The 19,473-nt window shown below is 45.6% G+C and overlaps 1 protein-coding gene across 1 annotated transcript in view; it reads left to right on the top strand.

Moving 5' to 3' along the window:
• The window catches only part of Kiaa1549l (KIAA1549 like), a 276,448-nt gene that overhangs the window by 232,676 nt on the left and 24,299 nt on the right, over positions 1 to 19,473 (top strand). The window contains 1 exon segment of the mRNA XM_028877902.2: positions 17,199 to 17,549. Within this exon segment, the coding sequence (XP_028733735.1) occupies positions 17,199 to 17,549 (351 nt within the window).

Genomic DNA, 19,473 nt, shown 5'->3' with positions numbered 1-19,473 from the left:
GCAGTGGTTCCCAGAAGGAGGCCAAGGAGTTGAAACAGTTATTTTGATGGATTCCATATAGAAGGGAATAAAATATGATCTGGAAATAAAATAGGCAACAGGCCATAGCAACTCTGGGGTCTTCTAGGTCTTCTTGCTTTGAATGCAAACTGTTCTGGCCCCGACTTCCTCCCTCTCTCTCAACATCTGGCTTTCATAGAGACCAAGGCAGATCACAGGTATGTCCTGCAGTGTTGGAAACATTCCTACTGAGGGTCCTGTCAGCTTTTGACTTCCCTGGGAAGCGAAGAACTAGACTTGGGACTTTGCCCTTCCCTCTGAGTGCTTTGTCATTTATTCTAGAAGCAGCCTGCATGTTGCTCCCTTAGCTATCTTCTCTTGTGTTTAACCCCATCTCACCTGGAGCTTTCCTATGTAGTCCCCCATCTCAGCATTTACCCTCTTCCCCCACTTCTGCCCACTGATTTGTGCAGTGGTGACCTTAATTTGATACATTACCTGAAGTTCATTTGCAGTACATTGTATTTTTACAGGGGCTTCCAGTCCAAAGGAGATCATCTGGTAATGGGAACTCGGACTCTGGGAGAACCCAAGACAGAGGTTGAGGTACTTGTGGTAAAGGAGCTGTAGGTGAAGTCCTAATCTCATCAAGCTAGGTCTGTCCAGGAAGATACTGACCTTACCAAGATGGGAGCCACTTAGTAAGGTGCGGAAGAGGGGGTAGAAGATGGAATTCTTGTGGGCAGGGTTGTGGGGCAGCAGGAAAGATGTCAGAGTAGCCTAGTAACTTTACTCAGGACCATGCATGGCTCTGCAGGCCCAGGGCTTCTCTTCCATAAAGACAGCATCTCACTGACAAGTGACAAGCCTTCCCTCTGCCAGGGCCACTCAGGTGTTACCCACCCCGCTTATTCCATCAGATCCCCTGTGCTCTAGATCTGCCTGCTCTTATCCTGGGCTCCTACCTGGGCATCGTAACGTCTCTCAGACTCTCAGATCTGTGGCCTTGGGGTAGCCCCTGAATGCAGGATGATCTTTATATAAATACCTGTTGTCAAAGGGGAAAAAACAGGACTGGGCAGAGTTAGAAGACAGACCATGGTCTCAGATACCATTAGGTCTCAGATGACGTCCACTGGAGTATAGATGGCCCTGCAGCATTGTACTGAGTTTGACTGAAGCAGCCTGGCTTTATAGACCAGTCATTGGGTATCTTTGGTTAAGGTTCCTGTCTTTATCCATGGATGGGTGTTCCTAGCAAGAACTGATCTCTGAGGCTGACAGCTGGAGATGTGCCTAGCACCTGGGCCCTCTCGTCCTGAGAAGCAATCCTAGTCTTCTAGTTTCTTCTATGCCTATGTGCCCTTTGGCCTACCTGTGGGTCCCTAAGCCTTTGAGGAGCCAATTCCTGTCAGCATACACATGAGAACACTCCTGGGGACTCACTGTCCCTTCCTGCCCATCATACTTTTGTGGAGGTTACAGAAACAAGGTCTAATGATATTGCCCTGGCTAACCTGGAACTCACTATGCTGACCAGGCTACTCTCCAACTCACAGAGATCTGCCTGCTTCTGTAACCCAAGTCCTAGGATTGAAGGCTTGTGCTGCCCTGGCCTGCATCCATCATACTTATTGAGTATGATGAAACCATTACAGACTGTATGCATTTAACTGATTCAAACTCAACAACATGGCCCTCAAAGAAAAATAAAAAGTTAACCTATTGCTAAAAATAGGTTATCTATCTTTTATGTATATTCTGTTCACCTTGTACACGTACATTTCTTTTTTTCTTCCTACTCTCTATAAGACTGTGCACAAGGCCATGTATGCAGTCCTGCATGGGTTCTTTAAGGGAGTTTCCAAAAGCTTAACTCTCCATGATTTTACCTTCTCTACTGGCATGAGTATCTAAGCCTCATATGTGAGGTTCTACTGTCCTACCTGGGCGAGACTCTGGGAGGGTGTGGTGGTTTGAAGAAAATGGCCCCCAAAGGGAGTGGTGCTATTAGGAAATGTGGCCTTGTTGGAGGAAGTGTGTCACTGTGTGGGCGGGCTTTGCGGTCTCCTTTGCTCAAGCTTCCCTCAGTGTCAGTCAGTCAGTCAGCTTCCTGTTGCCTACAAGATGTAGCATTCTCAGGTCCAGCACCACATCTACCTGCATGCCGCCATGCTCCCCATCGTGATGATAATGGATTAAACCTCTGAAACTGTAAGTGAGCCACCTGTGGGAGCCCGTTCTCGGGTTCCTCGTGGCTTTACCCAGCAGGTTCAAATAGAGGATAATCAGGACCACGGGCCTGAGTGCAGGTGTCTGAGATGGTCTGCACTTGGCTGTGCTGGGGGAGGAGGTCTTTTGCTCCACCCCTTAGCGTCTCTATAAAAACCCTGGGCCAGAGACAGTCAGGGCCCGTTGGAATAGGTTCCAGGCCCTCTCGAGGCTATCCTTTATTTTCTATCTCCGAAATAAATCCTTCTATCTAATATTTCCTGCTGATCGCACTCAAGAAAACTCTGGGGAACTGTGGGGGTAGTGGGTAAACGCCCCACAGAATGGCGCCATGAACAGGGACTAAAGAAAACTCTGGGAAGCTGTGGGGGTGGTGGGTAAACGCCCCACACCACCCAATTAAATGATTTACTTTATAAGAGTTTTTGTGGTCATGGTGTCTCTTCATAGCAATTAAAAACCCTAAGACAGAGGGGATGCTGAATTAATTCTGGGGCCTGTCCCAGGTTATGATTAATGATGCAATGAACTTGGATAGGGGAAGAGAGAGTCCTTCAGGAGGTCTGATCTTCCCTGGACGTCCCACAGCCACTGCCCAGTGTAGTCACTACTGCTCACTATCACGGACTGAGTGACCTCTACAACACCACACACTCTGCCTGCAGATCCTCTTGTAACTCCTAGAGCTTTGAGTCCAGATCTCGAATCTAAGTTCCCAGCATCTCAAGACTTACGTGCCGTGGCTGAGCCAGCCATGTTCTGCTAGCTGGTGCTTCTTCCACTCCATCACCTAACCCATCAGTTGCAACCCAGATGCGCTTCCCCAACCTGTTGTGTCATGTGATTTCTTTGCTCCCGTATTACGTGCTTGTCACTCTGTGGAAAGCACGTCTTCCTGCCTGCTTCATCACGTTAAGACTTGGGCCTGGTTAGTTTTCGTGTGCTTTTTGTTGGACAGCATCCCTGGCTCTACCTGGGAGCTGCCAGTAGCCCCTCCCAGTCACAACAACCAAAAATATCTCAAGACATTGCCCTACATACCCCTCCAGGTAAAGATGCTGGTGTGGGCCATGCTTTCAGAACTTACTTTAAATGGCATCTTGCCCATAGTCTTTTCCAACCCCCCTATGCCTGTCTATGGGTCTGGCTTAGATGCCCATCTTTTTTTTTTTTTATTGTTCCAGTAATACCTAGTCCTCAGCCCACAGTCCTTACCTCCCACCGCTGGCTTCCGCTTGTTGGTTTATTTGTATTATTTCTTCAGTTGACTCTTCAAGGGCAGAAATCATGTTTTATTCATTGCTGAAACCTCAGCACTCAGGATAGGAGCTGGCATAAAGTATATGCAGTGTCTCTATTTGTTGAGCAAATGGACAAACAAGGGTGTCAACCAGAAGAGGTGACTCCTGAGCTGAGACTTGTAAAGTGGGCACATTCATCCCCCTGAATCACACAGGCACAATCGCAGCTGTAAACACATGCTCAGTGCGCACTGCTGTTTGTAGTGAGTGGTGGTGATTGGTTCAGATGCTCTGGCTGAAAGCAGCAGAACACCCAATGCCACGCAAACTGTTTTCAAACAATAGGGAATGCATTCGTTATGGTAAATCCAGGACAGTTTGATTGATATGTCAGTTCATCCCTCTGCATTATACAGGGCTGGGTCCCCTTAGGCATGGACTTGCTTTTCTCTAATGAGTGGCAGCAGCAGTCCCAGCCATCACAACTGCACCTTGCATTAACTAGCACAGCAGAAAATTCTTTTCCCAGTTATGAAAACAAAACTTATAATTTTTACTCCGACTGCGCCACCATAAAGTGAATGCCCAGTTCTGTGTCAATCATGCTGACAGCAAAAGCCAACACTAATTGACTTACCCAAACCAGGCCTAGCCAGTAGCCCTGGCACAGGCTTTGTCCCACCCAGAGCCCCTGGCTGAGACACAGAATGTGCTGGCTTGGTTTTGTCAACTTGTCACAAACCAAAGTCACCTGGGAAGAGGGAACTTTGACTAAGGAATTGCCTCTATCAGATTGACCTGTAGGCAAGTCTGTGGGACATTTTCTTGATTAATGATTGGTATGGGAAGCCTAGCCCACCATGAGAGGTGCCACCCCTGGGCAGGTGGCCCTGGATTACTTAAGACAGCAGCCTGAGCAAGCCAAGAAGCAGCACTCTGTTCCAGAGTCTCTGCTTCAGTTCCTGACTCCAGGTTCCTGCCTCTGGGTTCCTGCCTTCAGGTTCCTGTCTCCAGGTTCCTGCCTTGGGTGCCTGTCCTGACTTCCCTCAATGATGGACTGTTACCTGGAAGCATAAGATGAGATAAACCCTTCCCTCCCCAAGGTGCTTTTGGTCAGTGTTTTATCACAGCAACAGAACCAAACTAGAACACAGAAAGGGAGCGGGCAGATGCCAAGGCTGTCACAGTCCTCGCGGCTTAGGAAGGCTCCTCTCTAAGGAAGCCCAGCACGCTCCTCCATGTCACTGTCTCCTTCCATGTCAGCCTGTCCTCTTTGGGTGGCCACGCAGGACACAGCCAGCCTGGGTGGTACAGGGCGCCCTGGTGGTACCTCAGCTGTTCACTGTGGAGTTGGGAAGTCCAAGCTCAGTTGGAAGCATGCGCATTAGAGGTGGATTTCAGAGAGGGGATGCTAAAGAGGCTTTGTCAGGCTTTTGCAAGGCTAAAGAGGAGGAAGAGCCTCTCAGGGTAGGTGTGGGGACAGTCCCTCAGCTACGAAGCAGTGTTGACTCACAGGAGAGGTCCTTCCTGGCCTGCAGCACCAGCTCAGCCAAGGTGATTGATTCATCTCAAAGTACAAAACAAAACAACTTCTCAAGAGGCTTTCAGACTGACTCCTTTGGAAACAGTAGTTTTTATCCAGGTGACTGTGGCTTATCGATCACTCTCAAAGTTCACAAGCAAGGCAGGAACTGTACTCACAGATTCTGGAGCTGAACTACAGCCTAGCTGTGTGGATTGTGGATAGTTGCTTCACCTATCTGTGTATAACATGGGAACAAACATGGTCCTCCCTCATGGGATTACTGTGAGAACAAATGGGTTAATGCTGGCAGAGCTGTACGTAGGAGGGAGGCAGGCAACAGTGGTACCCATGGCTTTCAGACTCCACCAGGGGTGAGTGATGCTCTGCCTCCTGCCTCCTTTCTATCCCAGCCCTGTAGACATCTCCCATCTTCTGTGAAATGTGTCCTGCATCAAGGAAAGGACTCATACTACCCAAAGGGAACCTTCCAGGTGTGATGGGTGTGGTGATGAGTTCCTGAGACCTTTTCCTGTCACTCCAGCACATGGCCACACCTCCAAAGGTGATCTCTAAGGTCACACTTTCCCAAACAGTGTGGGCTCATGGGATATTTTAATCTACTCAGTACTGAACTCCCACTGTAAATGAAGGACAGCAGGCTAAGGGACAGAAACCCTGAGATCCTGCCCCTTCAGGCTCCTGCTGCATGCTAGGGAGCTTCGCTTGCGAGCAGGGATGACAGAGAAGAGTGAGGACGCCTCCTGTCTCTCACTGTCCTGTCCGTGTGGTCTCAGATCTCACTCCTTGGAAGATTAAAAGTCAGTGAAGAAACCCTGTCCTGTCTCTTCAGCTCGCCCAGAACACAGAAACCACACTGTCTTCTTCTCACCCCGTGGCCTGTGTGACTGCAGTGGGTCCCTGGAATGGATATGAAATTTTGCAGGTGCAAGAAGTCCTCACAGCCTCCTTTGGACCACAGCCTATGCTGATGAAGGCCAGTCCCGCTTTATTGGTAGAGGCTGGTTCGAGATGTGGCCTCAGAAGGAAGTGGCTACAGAGGTCTCTCCAGTCCTGTGCCACCTCCCACAAAGGCAGAGCCCCTGGAGTTAGTTTCCCAGAAGTAGCTCTCTAAATATATCCCTGCTTCCACCGAGGCAGGTAGCACGTGGGCTTGTGAGATCCAGAGCATGCATTAAAGGGGGGAGGTGGGCTGCCCTGTTTTGTGTGGGCCCCAGGACCATGATTAGTGGTAAGGAAAACAGACAAGGAGCCAGATCCATTCATCATGCCTGGGGCCCATCTTAGTAACCATCCTTTCCGGCCTGCTCTTGGGTCCTTGCCAGGCAGATGTAGAATTGTGGAGATGTAGAATTCCTGGAAGGTGGAGCTGTGGTTAGCACCAAGGAGAAAAGCAGAGCCTTGTGGCAAATTTTGGAGGGGCTTTTCAAACTTTTGTACTCTAAAATGCAGTGTCCTGGGTTAGGGCGAGGGTGGAAAGGAGAGGCCTGTGAGATGTTCCTCTGCTTTGGGGCCGTAACTGGGATTCTAGAATACAAGCTCTTACAAGCCCCTCAGCTCCATTTAAAATATGACTGTCTAGTTCATTCTGGAACTGTGAAGTACCTTTCCTGCTGAAGACCTTTAAACAGATGTTCTTTAGGACTTTAAAACTACTTTGTACATATTCATTCCATGAGTATTTATTAAGGTCTCACTATGTGTCATTTGGGGACTCAGCAGGGAACAGGGAAAGTCCCTACCCTCCAGGACTTGCAGTCCAGTAGGAGAATGGAATTCAAGGCACAAAGATGGGCAGGGGAATGCCAAAGGGACACTGGAGAGCCAAGGAGTAGAGTGAATGGTAGAGAATGACAGGGACTAGTCTTAATATCTTAGCTAAGGGCAAAGGTCTCTGGGAAAGTCACTTCTGAGCAGGGACCTCACATCAGAGAGCCATACACATTAGCCCCGGGGAAAGAGAGCTCCCAATAATGGAACAGCAAATGGAAAGGTGTAGCATGAATCTTAGAAGGTCTTATTAATAAAATCAAACCTGAGGCCAAGTATTGGGGTGAACATCGGAAGATCAGAGAGACAGAACAAGCGACAGCTACCTCACCTGGCCAACTTCTCAGCTGATCTGTTTCCTCAGACTGGAAGCCTCTGTGTCCTCATCCCAGCTGCTGCTCCAAAGCCTGAAGCTTAACCAGCTAAAAGCTTCTAGTTTCTGGTCCTCACGCCTTATATACCTTTCTGCTTTCTACCACCACTCCCTGGGATTAAAGGTTCACTTTCTGAGATTAAAGGCGTGAGTCACCATGCTTGGGCTGTATCCTTGAACAGATGGATTTCTGCCTCTGGAATGCTAGGATTAAAGGCACGTGCTACCACTGCCTATCCTAAGTATCTAGTGGCTTTTCTGTTCTCTGACCCCAGATAAGTTTATTAGGGTACATAATATTTTGGGGAACACAATACCACCACAGAAAGGCCCAGAGGAAGACACAGTTGGGGAGTTTGGGGAATATCAGATGTACAAACAGCACGATTCCTCTTAGGAAAAGGCTCAGCCTAATTCCATCCTTCCCCTTCGTTTCTCCCACTTCTAACCCATCAAGTCCTGTTGGTCCTCTTCCAGAATGTGTCGTGAAGTCACCACATTGTCTTTGCCCATGGCCACCCTCATCAAACTCAAGCCATTTTTTTTTTCTTGCCTGGAATAATGCATGGGCCTTAAGTAACTTCATAGAAATTCTAGCCATGCTTCCCTCCTGCTTAGAAGTCTCTAGGTGTTTGCGATTGTCCTCTGAAAACAGGCCAACTCTCTTTCTGTGGCCTTTGAGACCTTTTGGGATCAGCCCCAATCCTGGCATTTGGAACTTCAGCCACAAGATTGTGTCTTGGTTTGCTAGAGCACAAAGTGGTGTCAATAATAGAAGTTTACTTCCTCAGAGTCCTAGGGACCAGGAGTCTTAGGTCAAGGTGTGGGCAGGATTAGTCTGTCCTGGTGGGCAGATGGAAGTCCTGCAGAGTGTCAGGCTGTCTTCCCTCTGTAGATGCCTGTGTCCAAATGTCCCCCTTAGAAGGACATCCGTAGCAACGGGCCCACGCAAATGACTTCATTTTGACTTGATCACCACTCTAAAAGACCCCCAAACAGGATCACATCCTGAGTTCCAGGGAATACCACCGCAGAGTGTGAATTTGGGGGTCACAGTTCATTCCATAATGGTTCTTTCTCTGTTGCACATGCTCTAAACTCTTTTCTACTTTAGGGCTTTTTTTTTTAAGCCCTCCCAGTGATAAGTACATAACCAGCCCCTTTGCCTTCAAGTCTCCAGAAATATCAGGTCCTCAGGCACACCTTCCCTGACCAGCCCCTTCAAAGCAGCTCTGCTGCCCCAACCCACTTTGTTTTACCATGGTGAAACTGATATATAGTAAAGTACTCCAATCTGTGGTAAATGCGCACACCCTCGCAGCCACCAGCCCAATCAAAATACAGAAGCTTTTTCTCTCTCACACCCACCCACCCCAGATGGTTTCCTCGCTCCCCTTTCAGTCAAGCATCACCCTCCGAGAGGCAACCACCCTTCTGATACCCACCCTCATGGCCCTGCTTCTTCCTGGACTCAAATAAATTGTTCAGTGCAGACTGTGTGCCTGACTTCTTCCACTCTAGATTCATCTACCCCATTGCGTTATCAGTGTCTTGTTCTTTTCTGTTACTATTCTATCATATAAATCCAACGCTATTTGCTTTTTCGTCATTCTACTGTGGGCTATTTGGGTTGTTTGCACTTCAGAGCTAGTATGGAAATTACTCTTAGAATTTATCTGTGTTGTGAACATTTGTTCTCATATATCCCAGATGACCAGAATAGGATTTTTGGGCTGTAAGGTAGGTATATAGGTCTGACTCTTTCATAAACTACAGTCAGACTTATAGACATGGGAGCCTTCTCCTTCTCATCAGCAATGATAATTCAGTCCTGCTCCTCTGCCTCGCCAGCATTTGCTGTTATTACACTTTTTCATTTCACTCATTCCACTGAATTTGAAGTGACATGATTTTCCCAGTCACTGATGATGTATGTGTTTATTGGACATTTTGATAATGTCCTTTGTTGAGATACCTTTTCAAGCATATTATTACATTTTTTAATTGGAAGTCTCTTATTCATTTGTAGAAGCTATTTGTATATTCTGAATACAGACCCTAATATTTTCTGCTAGTCAATAACTTGTCTTATCATTAGTGTATTTTTTTCAAAACTAGTTGTTAATTTATTTTTGAAGACGTAGGGCTACAAATGTTCCCCAAGGCCAAACAGTAGGATTAAGTTTGTGGAATAGTTTCCAGAAACTCTGTGGGGTCCCCAGCAGAGCTATAATGTCCCTCAAGTTTGTTCCCATGGGGTTTCAAAAGAAACTGAGGTCAAATGAATTCTTAGCCACTGTGTAGGCGGCCTTGGTGTATGGGAATGACCTACTCTTTGGAAAACGACATGGAGGGCTGGAGAGTTGGCTCAGTGGTAAGGAGTACTTTTTGCTCTTCCAGAGGACCCAGGTTCAGTTTCCAGAGCTACCCATATGGTAGCTCACAACTGTCTGTAACTCCAGTCCCAGAGGATCAAACTCCTGATCTCTGTAGGCATCAGGCATGAACACAGCACACACACATACATGTAGACAAAATACTCATACACATAAAATAATAAAGTAAATAAAACATTTTAAAAAATTAAAGAAAAAAACAACATGATAAGAACTGTAGGTGTTTGTCCTATGTGGGGGCACCATAAAGTTCAAGACCAGGGTCCCCTGTGTTCAGGGGAGAAAGAACAGTTTCAGTTTCTTCTATGGGTTGTGATATACCATATGAAATTCTATAACTGCTCCAAACCTTAAATATGTGCATATTCTCTATACCAGTAATTCCACTTGTATAAATTTATTCATGGCTATATACAAAGTTTAATAGAAAGGATATCTTTTACAGCTTGCTTTATATAGTAAGATATCAAAAGACCATTTAAAACAGTGGACTGTTCATTATAATCTTAAAACTACATATGATAGAGTTACAACATTATTTAGGTTATTCCTTATGAGTGCATGTTTATTGACAGAATGTTATATATAGTATTTATATATAATAATTTATAGATACATTAATCTGTTGTATTTTTTAAAGCTTTACATGGGGACTGGAGAGATGACTCAGCAGCTAAGAGCATTTGCTGTTCGTCCAGCACCCACATCAGATGACTTAACTTCTAGGTGATCCAACACCCTTTTCTGGCTTCTAAGGGTACCTGTATACATGTGTCATATCTTCACACACATACACATAAATAAAAATTAAATAAACTTTTAAAAACTTCATATGTTTATATCCAGTTTACATATGCATATATGTAAACTTATTTTCTGTTTATAAAATCATAAATCCAGACAGTTCATTCTGAAAGAGTTTGTAAACCAAAGAACAATGCTAACAATAATAACTTGTAAATATCTCCAACCCTCTATTCATCTTTTTCATATATGTGATATCACCACACTCAGTGGTTATGTTGGTTAGTTTTATGTCAGGTTGACACAGCTAGTCGGCTGGGAAAGGGATCTCGACTGAGAGAATCTCTATGAGATTGGCCTACGGGCAAGCCTATCTAGCATTTTCTTAATTACTGATAGGTATAGGGGGCCAGCTCACCATGGAAGGTGCCATCCCTGGGCAGATGGTCCTGAGTTATCTAAGAAAGCAGGCTGAGCAATGGAGAACAAGCCCGTAAGCCGCATTCCTCCTCTGCTTCAGTTCCTGCCTCCAGGTTCCAGCCTCGAGGGCCTGACCTGACTTCCTTTGATGGTGGATTGTAATATAAGCCAAACAAACCCTTTCCTTCACAGTTTGATTTTGGTCATGATGTTTTATCAAAGCAATAAAACCCTGACTAAGATTGTGGTCCTTTTTAAATTCTGCCAATTTCTCTCCTTCGTCTACCATGGCTACTTATGTTCTTCTCTAGAAAAAAAATTCTACTTGAAAAACCCTAAAATCCAGCCAGGTGGTGGTGGCAGTTGCCTTTAATCCCAGCACTTGGGAGGCAGAGACAGGTGGATCTATGTGAGTTCAAGGCCAGCCTGGTCGACAGAGCTAGTTCCAGGACAGCCAGGGCTACACAGAGAAACCCTGTCTCAAAAAACAAGCAAACAAAACCCTACAATCCATACCCCTCCTCTCTCTAGTTTGCTGCTCCCACTTCCTATTCTCTATCACAGAAGTCAGAGAATTTGATGTCCAAGTATGAGCCCTCTTTAGAAGGGATACAGCTGTCATGGCCAGTATGTCATTATGTATTCTGACTGGGGCTGGGGGGTGTGGTTAAAGGTGTTGGGCATGGACAGTATGTTGAAAGTGCTCCGTATGATCTGTATCCTCTTTCATATGCATAGAAACATCTGGAAGGACATGCATGAAGGTCACAATGTTAGCTGTAGTTATTATAGCAGTCGGATTACAATGGGTTTTAATTTTCTTTGTTTGGCTCATCTCTGTATTCTATTATTATTATTATTATTATTATTATTTTAGTAGTAGTAGTAGTAACAGTCATAATTTGATTGTTTTTTCTCTTTTTAGAATTTCTGTTGAAGTATATCTTGATTAACTTATAGCTTCCCAGGATTTTTTCAATATGAAGTTGAGAAGCAATATACTAACTTTCAAGTTAAATGGGCTTAAAAATACATTCTCTAACCCAAATTTGGCTCCAGACAGACACTGTACTCAAACCAGCCATCAGCCAATATAGGAAGATTTTACTTTTTACTTTTACATAAAGCATATTCATAAGTAAACTTAAATGAAGGGATGGGGCAAGGGCTGGGTGTCTTAGTTAGGGTTTCTATTGCTATGAAGAGACACCATGACCATGGCAACTCTTATAAGGAAAACATTTAACTGAGGTGCAGCTTACAGTTCAGAGGTTCAGTCCATTATCATCATGGTGGGGAGCATGGCAGTGTACAAGTAGACATGATGCTGGAGGAATAGCTGAGAGTCCTACATTTTACAGGCAACAGGAAGTCAACTGTAACATTGGACCATATTCTGAGCATAGGAAACCTCAAAGGCTGCCCCCACAGTGACAGACTTCCTCCAACAAGGCCATACCCACTCCAACAAAGCCACACCTCCTAATAGTGCCACTCCTTATGAGATTCTGGGCTCAATTACATTCAAACTACCACACCAGGTAAGCTAGTGGTCGTGGTCTCCCTCATCTGAAAATGGATACATCTGTTATATGTTCCTGTGAGGCTAAACAAGGCAACACATATGGTAGACTCCTCATAGGGCCAGAATATTACAGGCCCTCAAGCTAATGTGAATACGCACTACGTGGATTTCTGTAGCAGGAATCTTAGAAGTTCTTATTAATAAAATCAAACCTGAGCCAGGTATTGGGGGTGAACTGGAAGAACAGAGAACCAGAACAAGCCACAGTTACCTCACCTCGCTGGATCCTCAGCTGGTCTTGTTTCCTCAGACTGGAGGCTTCTGAGTCCTCATCCAGAATGGGTCTCAACTGAACTGTGCTGCTCAAAACCTAATGCTTAACCAGCCAAATGCTTAACCAGTCCAAATGCTTCTAGTTTCTGGTCCTCATGCCTTATAAACCTTTCTGCTTTCTACCATCACTCCCTGGGATTAAAGGCTCACTTTCTGGGATTAAAGGCATGAGTCATCATGCCTGGCTATTTCCATTGTGGCCTTGAACTCACAGAGATCCAGAGGGATTTCTGTCTCTGGAATGCTAGGATTAAAGGCGTGAGTACCACCATTTTCTAGCCTTTGTATCTAGTGGCTGTTTTGTCTCTGATCCCAGATAAGTTTATTAGGGTGCACAATATTTTGGGGAACACAATATCACCACAGATTTCTTTCACTCAACAACCAATCAATGGCTTTAGACATGCAGCCCTGAATTGAGGGCTATGGTTGCCCTAACTCATTAGCTATAGATGGAAAACCCCAGAAGAGTGGCCCGTCAGGTGGGGGTAGTTGGTATTCATCAACTGCTTATTGTTAGGTTTACTACTGAGCACTTTGTTTATACACTGGTGCTTTTTTCCTATGGTCTCTGAGATAATCTTAATGATTCCTCTGTCTCTGTCCTTGTCTCAGAAGTCTATTTTGGCTTTGGTCAGAGCACACACCTATGGGGTGGTAAGAGATCTGTTTATATAATGGATAAGAGCTTTCTGTTGGACTTGTCAATGCCTGGATTTGCTCATCTGTACAATACAAATAATCATACTCATTAGTATTACAACATAGGTTACTGTGAGAGTAAGAAGGGTCGATGTATACAAAATTCAGACAACAGTGCCTGGCATATAAGTTACTCATCACTGATAGCTGATATTACTGTTGTTGTTTAATCGCTCCTAGAGGATACTCCTTCAAGGCCAGGTCACAGTTTTAGTGATTGCTTCATAATTCTTAATGAAGCCTGAAAAAGAACTAAGGGCTGAAACCAGTAATTGTCCCACCAGGAAAAGAAACCTATCACCCGTGCTGCAAGCAGAGGTCATGGAGGTGTTTCCCTTCCTGAGTGGACATCAGGGGACTGAGGTTAGAGGGATGTGGCACTTCCTAGGGCTGTTGGAGTTCAAGAGATGGTGTCTTAGTTAAGGTTTCTATTGCTGTGATGAAACATCGTGATCAAAGAAACTTGGGGAGGAAAGGGTTTATTTGACTTATGCTTCCATAGCACTGTTCATCACTGAAGGAAGTCAGGACAGGAACTCAAGCAGGGCAGGATCCCAGAGGCAGGAGCTGAGGCAGAGGCCATGGAGGGGTGCTGCTTACTGGCTTGTTCTCATGGCTTGCTCAGCCTGCTTTCTTATAGAACTCAGAATTACTCACCCAGGGATGAACCCACCCACAATGTTAAGAAAATGCCTTGCAGCTGGATCTTCTGGAGGCATTGTCTCAATTAAGATTCCCTCCTTTTGGATGATTCTAGCTTGTGTCAAGTTGACACAAAACTAGTCAAGACAGATGGTAAACGGCAGACAGTAGTAGTTCGGTTGAACTACAGAGAGCAGCATTCCGAGTCCCAGGGAGTCCATGCAGCTTGCCCACGTGTCAGACAGTTCATTAGCATTGGAGGAAATGTGATAAAGAAAGTGGACCTTCCATCTTAACTTCAGGCACACCCCGTGGGGAGCTGGATGGGATTTCTAAAGACAGGTCGAGTCTCAAAGTTTTATTGAATGCCAAGTGCCTTAGTGTGGCCTCGTGAGAAAGAGAAGTGCGGTGAGTTCAGGGGGTGTCTGGTGGGGGGCAAAACAGACATTAAACAAATCCAAGTATATCCTGAGCCAGAGTCAGTGGGAGCTGGGCTTGTTTCCATCTGTGGAGAAGGAAAGACTAAAAACCACCTGAGAACTGGGACAGAACAAGAGTCTTTGCCGGCCATGACACTGGACACTTAGATTAAAGGAACCCCCGGTGCAGGATGAAAACCCTGTTGAAAGAATCAAGAGTTAACTTCTGCTGGGGCAGTATGGTGGCAGATGACTGCAGGAGCCTGGAGTCAATGTTTCCCAGCACAGGAACCAACTCAGAGAGGTGCCCTGCCCCCAGCCTGTGCCCTTGCACAGCCCCACCCCGGGGATCTTGAGGAGGAGAGGGAGAGTAAGATATGTTACTAAGATGTGCACTCTTGCCCTGCCTAACACACAACTCTAAATTCACACAAGAATATATTCAATCTTCTGACTGCAGATGCATAATACCACTGAAAGGTGGCAAAATCATGGCTCAGCTCACCTTGATGCCATTAATCTCTCACCTGGGAGTAATCTGGCATTAACATCCATTATGTATTAGGGAGACTGAAGAAATAGGGAGGAAGGCTCCGTGTGGGTAGCAACCAGCATTGAGGGGCGTACGGCACAGTGGGACATGCCCAGGAAAACACACCCACTCCAGGTGACTTTGAGCAAATCAGTTAACTGCTCTGGCCTCAGCCCCTCTCCTTTACAATGGAGCTTGAATTAAAGACCCCAGGCTTTGAACTTCAATTCCCAATGTTCTCTGCATTATACAGAAACTTTCTTCTAGAAGTTGTTTTTGTTATCTAGAAGATATCTCTGGGCAAAATCTTAACAGGCAGGTTTGCTGGCCTTCAGAAAACCCACTTCCCAGACAATGATCACAAGCCTTCTAAGATTTCAGTGGCATGACATGTCCTTGTATTAAGGGATAATTTTATGTCCTATCCTATGATCTGCTTTGCATATGTTAAAATAAGAAGTAGTATTTGAAATTGCTTACTATAGCTGTTTGCTAATAAATCTAGTCTTGAAGGTACATGGAGAGCCTTAATGTTGATCTTGAACAATATACAAGTCCTAACTCTAGATGATGAGAATAGAAAAAAGGTCTAATTTCTTTTTTGTGCTGTCTGTATTTTCAGTTTCTTCACTAATGTATGTGTACTAATTCAATACTAAAGAAAGTGAACGTGCTTTTAAGACATCATCCTAGTTAAAGTTACTATTGCTATGATAAAATACCAATACCAAAAGTAAGGGTTTATGTGGCTTATACTTCTATACCATAGTCCATCACTGAAGGAACTCAGGGCAAGAACTCATAGAGGATGGGAACCTGCAGGCAGGAGCTGATGCAGAGGCCATGGACTTGCTCTCCAGGCTTGCTCAGCCTGCTTTCTGATAGAATCCAGGACCACCAGCCCAGGCATGGCACCACCCACCATGGGCTGGGCCCTCTACCATCAACCACTAAATAAGAAAATGCCCTACAGACCTGCCTACAGCCTGATCTTACAGTTATTCCCTTAACTGAGGTTCCTTTCAGATGACTTTAGCTTGTGTCAAGTTGACGTAGAATTATCCAGCGCAAACACGAATATATCACAGCCCTGACTCCTGTGATCTGTGAGAGCAGGACTTGCCTGTGTGAATGGATTCCCTGCTGATAACTTCCTGTGGTGTCCATTTTAGCAGCCAAGTGCCTCATTCATAGTAATTCAAATTCGTGAGAACTTGTGTGAGTGACAGCAGTAATGGTGATGAGAGCGCTAGCGTGTCTGTGCCCTGTGCCACTGTTCTAAATCTTCACAAAGACGTCCACTGAATCCTTGTGCACCCCTCTGGGGCAGTACATCATCCTTTTACAAATGAAGAAGTGGAAATAAAGCAGCTTTCCAGGCTGGGGCATCCTGAATGCCCTAGCTTTTAGCTTCTCAGTGCACCTTAGATCTGGCTCTTACCACAGTAGTTACTGTGGAGCAGCGGACTGGACCACCTGAGCCATCCCTTGTCTCCTGCATTTTGCATTCTGAAGTTTGTGCATGGCCGGTGTGACAGCGTGAGCACTTACATGCATCCCATAGAACTGGTGAGGAATGGGCCCTCACAGGCATCCCACAGAACAGAATGAACAATGTACTAAACATACCTTCATCAACAGGCAACTGAAGCTGATTGTCCATGTAGACTTCTCTGACGCTAATGAGATCCAGTTGTCTATCTATCCCCCTCAGTTCTGCAGCTATACCTTGAATGATGGGTGCAGGTGAAAGAGAATGTTCTAGATCAGTAGATCTCAGACTTGAGCAGGCATCAGAGTCTCCTGGCATGCCCCTGCTGGGCCCCATTCAGGGCTTTTCGTTCATGTCACATGATACTTGTAGACCATCTGTGTATAAGGAAGACTGTGTCGCTCTCCATGCATGATAAATGGAATCAGGAAACCAGGAATTCCCTAACCAGTGGCCGGAGCCAGGCTCATTTAAAGTGATTTGCCATCCTTTGGGGTATAGACTACAGAATGCTCCACATTCTTATACCCAAAGGCATCTAGATTTTGAGAATGCCATTAATTTAATCAGTGAGAGCCATATCTCATTACTATGCTAATTAGAAAGTCTGCGGGACTGGTGTAGTGTGGACACCTGAAGACTACAATGGTAGTTGGAATACAGCCTTTCCTGTGTAACCCGAGCGACTGCTCCTGCTGTGGGAATTCCTAGATAGAGCACATTGGCTATGACCTAAGTTAGCACAGACTCATTATCTCATCAGCCCCAGTGAATAGTTTAAGATTCAAGAAAGAGCTTCATTAACAAATTGCTGGGTTTTGTTTGATCCCACAGACTGAGCCCGAGATCATAGAGGAAACCAATGTGGACAGAGTCCATGAGCCCCGGGGCTACGGCAGGGCCCGGCAGGTGAAGGGCCACTCAGAGACCTCCACGCTGAGCTCACAGCCTTCCATCGATGAAGTCCGGCAACAGATGCACATGCTTCTGGAGGAGGCCTTCAGCCTGGCATCCGCCGGCCATGCAGGCCAAAGCCGCCACCCGGAGGCCTACGGCTCTACTCAGCACCTGCCCTACTCAGAGGTGGTGACTAGTGCTCCAGGGACCATGACACGGCCCCGGGCTGGAGTGCAGTGGGTGCCCACCTACCGCCCAGAAATGTACCAATACAGTCTGCCCCGACCGGTAAGTCACAGCTCCCGGCCACCAGCTCCCGGTCTTTGGGTTTGCTCTTCCCACCAGAGTCCAACAGGCGACCCACAGCCGGGATTTGGGGGTTTAGAGACCAGCCTTCCTGGAGTCTCTTCTCATTCTTCACTCATGATCCACAGCCAGACCTTGTTCTTGTGGGACAGGTCCCCGAGGAGCCTAATGTGAAACCTTAACCCATTTTAGAGGCATTCCCTTTCCTGCTATCACTCCTGAAAGGGTTGACCCCATTCTCCACTCACTGGTGGTTTTCTCCACTCAGACATGAAACCCAATTAAAATGTCAAAAGGCATCAAGAAGTCCTGCGTGAAGGGCCTGTGCATCCCTGTGGCTAAGAACGTAGGCTGTGAGCCACGTGGCTTGACCTTGAATCCCACCCTGACCACTTTCTGGCTTTGGAACCTGAGGAAGTTGTTTTAAGTTTCTGCTGGTAAAAATAAATACATATGAACAATAACCTACTGCCTAATAGGTAGGACATTCCTCTGTAAGTGCATAAGAGTTAATTATTATATGCTGCGCTGAGCTGGGCGTTAGTTGTATGCTCTGCAATCTGTACAATCTACCTCTGAGACAAGTGCAGTTTTATTCCTATTTTACAGAAGAGGGTGTCCAGTCCCCAGGAAACTTGTGTTACAGACATTTGTGAGTTGCCATCTGGGTGCTAGGAATGGAACCATGGTCTTCCAAAAGAGCGTGCTCAGCCAGGTGGTGGTGGCGCACGCCTTTAATCTTAGCACTCAGGAGGCACAGGCAGGCAGATCTCTGTGAGTTTGAGGCCAGACTGGGCTACAGAGTGAGTTCCAGGAAAGGCACCAAAGCTGCACAGAGAAACCCTGTCTCAAAAAAAAAAAAAAAAAAAAAAAAAGCATGTTCTTAACCACTGAGCCATCTCTCCAGCCCCCAACACTCAGCATATTAACCATTTTAAAGTACACAGTTTGGTGGTATTCACATACTCACATCTTGTGCAACTATCTCTAGGACCCTTCATCTTGCCAACGTGATCCTCATTAAAAAAGACTCCCTTGTTTTCCCCCCATAGTCCTGGAAACCACCACTTACTTCTGTCTATAACATTGTCTACTTTACGTGCTTCATACCTAATATTTGTCTTTATATGATTGGAATATTTCACTTAGCATAGTCCTCAAGTTTAATCCCACGTAGCATGCATCAGAAGGCCCTTCCTAAATTTTAAAGCTGGATAATACTCAAATGTACATACCACATCGTATCTGTTTGTCTGACAATGTGTGCAGACTTGAGTTGTTTTCACTTTTGGGCCACAGTAAATTGTGCTGATTCTCACACAGGTATACAAATATCTCTTCCAGTTCTTGCTTTCATCTTTTGGGGTACCTATCTACCTGTGAGTAGAGATGCTGGGTCACATGGAGTTCTATTTTCTACTGGCATTGTTGTCTACGATGGTTGTACCATTTTCATTCTCTCCAACAGTGACTTTCTGGTTTCTTCACATCTCATCAATGGTTGTTGTTTTCTGTTCTCTTGATAGTAGACATCCCAATGAGTTTGAGGTAGCTCTCATTATGCTTTTGTTTGTGTTTCTCTAATGATTAGTGATTTGAGCACCTTCCCATGGTTTTGTTGGCCACTCATACATCTTCTTAACATAATTTAAAAGATACAATATATTTGGGGAGTATAAATTTGTCACTGCCATTAGAAAACTTTAGAAGCCATGCATTCCTAAAAAAAATGTCAGCAACTCAAAGGCCACTCCAGTCACATTCCCAAAGGCCTGGATCTGAAAAGATGGCAACAGTCTCTCTCAGACTTACATATTTGCTGTTATAAAATGCTTTCACAGCCAGATGTGGTGGCACAGGCCTTTAATCTCAGCATTTGGAGACAGAGGCAGGAAGATCTCTGTGA

This window comes from Peromyscus leucopus, chromosome 4, assembly GCF_004664715.2.
Source record: "Peromyscus leucopus breed LL Stock chromosome 4, UCI_PerLeu_2.1, whole genome shotgun sequence".
In the NCBI taxonomy this organism is placed as follows: Eukaryota; Metazoa; Chordata; class Mammalia; order Rodentia; family Cricetidae; genus Peromyscus; species Peromyscus leucopus.
The sequence above is the reverse complement of the archived record's forward strand: the minus strand, read 5'-3'. Positions and strand labels throughout refer to the sequence as shown.